Source organism: Nematolebias whitei, chromosome 1 (assembly GCF_014905685.2).
Source record: "Nematolebias whitei isolate Nwh7 chromosome 1, NemWhi1, whole genome shotgun sequence".
In the NCBI taxonomy this organism is placed as follows: Eukaryota; Metazoa; Chordata; class Actinopteri; order Cyprinodontiformes; family Rivulidae; genus Nematolebias; species Nematolebias whitei.
Window position 1 is genome coordinate 41,348,674 of NC_056498.1, and position 2,833 is coordinate 41,351,506.

General features: G+C 41.5%; 2 protein-coding genes across 2 annotated transcripts in view; one reads left to right on the forward strand and one right to left on the reverse strand.

The window, feature by feature from the left end:
* LOC119410104 (ATP-binding cassette sub-family E member 1) overlaps positions 1-1,168 on the reverse strand; it is a gene marked incomplete at its 3' end in the record, with an annotated part of 10,476 nt that extends 9,308 nt beyond the window's left edge. The window contains 1 exon segment of the mRNA XM_037677014.1: positions 1,013-1,168.
* Positions 1,169-1,194: 26 nt separating this feature from the next.
* Positions 1,195-2,833, forward strand: part of anapc10 (anaphase promoting complex subunit 10) — a 2,903-nt gene continuing 1,264 nt past the window's right edge. Inside the window, exons 1-5 of the mRNA XM_037677025.1 lie at positions 1,195-1,306; positions 1,696-1,811; positions 1,883-1,973; positions 2,142-2,262; positions 2,338-2,391. Coding sequence (XP_037532953.1) covers positions 1,697-1,811; positions 1,883-1,973; positions 2,142-2,262; positions 2,338-2,391 — 381 coding nt within the window. The 5' untranslated portion in view covers positions 1,195-1,306; position 1,696. The remainder of the gene's footprint in view (positions 1,307-1,695; positions 1,812-1,882; positions 1,974-2,141; positions 2,263-2,337; positions 2,392-2,833) is intronic.

Consider the following 2,833-nt stretch of genomic DNA (forward strand, 5'->3'; position numbering starts at 1 on the left):
TGTAAAAAGAACATTGTTCCCAGAACTGTACAAGTTTTAATGAATCTAATTTATTTATTTTAATTATTCTGGTGCTTATTTAAGATTCAGCAGAACCAAAACAGATGAGCTGGTTTAGTTTTGTGGTTCAGAACAAACTGGACTTTCAGGCTTTAATTATGATCCAGGTTTAAAAATCTGATTTAACACTTTATAAAGAAAAACATTATATTCTTTATAATTATTAATATACATTAGGTTTAACTAAAAGCGTGACGCTTGTGTTATAATGAGTAAATTATATTTAAATCTTGATGTGGTCACATTTTAAAACAGGTGCTCAGTTTTCTGGATTACAGAAATGAGCGCAACATTTTTTATTTTTATTTAATTTGATCTTTTGAGTCACACCAGGGACTGACCAGACCTTCATCTACTCAGTCAAGTCCATCTGCTCAAAACGGCAACAATTCAACACAACTGACAGAAACCACACTCTGGATTTATTCTGGTTTTCAACCCACAACCGAACGAGACGGGCGGTGGCACATCACATCAAATTTGTTTTCTTTAAAATACGTTAAAAACATGTAAAATATTAATGTGCCGAATTCATTAACTGCTCCGTACGGTTGGCAGAACATACGAATTATGATCGGTTGTGTCTTTATGACAGTTGGTTGTAAAGAAAGTCTTAATTTAACCGATTATCCAACGCAGTTTTGCGTCCTGTCATTAGGTTAAAGAGAAAACGTCATATTTTCAGGAGCCGTTCACATTAAGAACTATGATAAACTGAGTTAAAACTAAGATGTCTGATAACCACTGAGGTCCAACTCCGTGTTCAGATCAATTAAACGGCCACATTAAAAGAACAATTTGATGAAGGATCGAGCTTTAACTGCAGCCACTAGGGAACGTTTACAGTTAGCCACGTTAGCTTTAGGCCCCACACAGTGAGAGCTGCTACTTCCTATGGTCATAAAATCCCTCAAAACAGAGCGAAATACTGGGAGATAAGTTCAACACTCACGCCTTCTCGGCTCCACTATCCCTCCTGCGGAGAAAATAGAAAAGGGCCGACGTTTAGAGGCAACTATATGGAGTAAAACTAGTTATTTTCCAGCAACGTGTTTCACTCCCGTAAGCCGGCTGCTGTAAAGATGGCGGGAGGCACGCACACTGCACGTGACCTGACGCGGTGACGTCATAACTGTTCTGGTTTACGGCAACAAAAGGGGGAAACTGAGTTTAAATCTGCACAGTTTGGGTCTAAACTTTCTCATGAATTAACACGGTATGCTGGAGGCTTCAGCTAACATTTACCGTGAGTTTTTATTTTATTCTATTTTTGTTAATCCTAAATTAAGTTTGAGAGGCTTTAAGGAACTTAATATTATGGAAAACTTTAGGCGCTAGCAGCTAGCTCCATCGTAGCTAACAGGTTTGTTTGCCACCTTTAAACAGCTGTTTACGAAAATAAAACTCTAATTGCAGTCTCACTGTCATGCCGAATGTACCACAAGGTCCTTACAAGTCTTGATTAATGTTTAAATCGGTAATGTTTACGATTTAATTTGCTTTATTTAAGAATGAGTTTTAAAACGCCTAGAATTTAAGTGAAGTCTGTGTTCTTGCGGCATTTCGAACTAAATGCGGCCGAATATCTGGTGCAGCGTGCTCGTCCTACGTTTTATTTGTTTTTCATAATTGCAGGATGGCCACCCCAAGCAAGACACCACCTGGTGCCGACCCGAAACAGCTGGAGAGAACCGGGACAGTTCGGGAGATCGGCTCCCAGGCGGTGTGGTCCCTGTCCTCCTGTAAACCAGGTAGTGAAGAGGAGCGACCTTTTACTACATAAGATGAGTTATTGTCTGACATCAGCCTTCTGCCCGTGCAGGTTTTGGAGTGGATCAGCTGAGGGATGACAATCTGGAGACCTACTGGCAGTCTGATGGATCCCAGCCTCACCTGGTCAACATTCAGTTCAGGTAACGCTTCAGGAGCCTCCTAAGACCTCATGTAAATGTAGTTTTTTGGATGTGAGGCGCTCGGCTAGTTTGACTTCTGCTGCTCTGAACCGGAGCTGGAGCGACCCGCGGGTCCCGTGTTTGTGTTGCGGTACAGATGTTGATGGCCTGTTTCTCTGACGTGTGCAGGAGGAGGACGACGGTGAAGATGCTGTGTATCTACGCTGATTATAAATCGGACGAGAGCTACACCCCGAGTAAGATCTCTGTCAGGGTGGGCAACAACTTCCACAACCTGCAGGAAGTCAGGGTAACTCCTTTAAGCTCCTCTTGTGATCGAGCTGTGTCAGCACGCCTGTGACTCTCGTCTTCTGTCGCCCCGCAGCAGCTGGAGATGGTGGAGCCCAGCGGCTGGATCCACATCTCGCTCCTCAATCAGGTACAACACAGTTTAGGGTCGAGGAGGTCACCAAATGAAATGTCACTTGTAGGAAAATAATTTGACCAGGTCGGCTCAACGTGCGCAGGTTTTAACACTTTTACATTCTGTACATTTTTACAAGCTAACTCCGGCAGACTTTTAATATTTTAGCTTCTCATTTATCAAAACGTTCGGCTCGTTCAGGAAACTTTAAAAGCTGCTTCTCTGTTTCTGTTTTAGCTTTTAAACAACTTCTTAATGTTCATCTAACCTTTGGATATTTTTTGTCTTCCAGCTAATTTTAGATACTTTTACCTTGCCTTTTGCTGCAGTTAGCTTTTAGCTAACGCTTTGTTGTTTTTCAACCTTTCTACAGTACATTGTCAGTTTTTGTCAAATATTTTGATACTTTTAGCTTCTAGCTATCTTCACACGTGTTTAGCTTCTAGCTATCTTCACA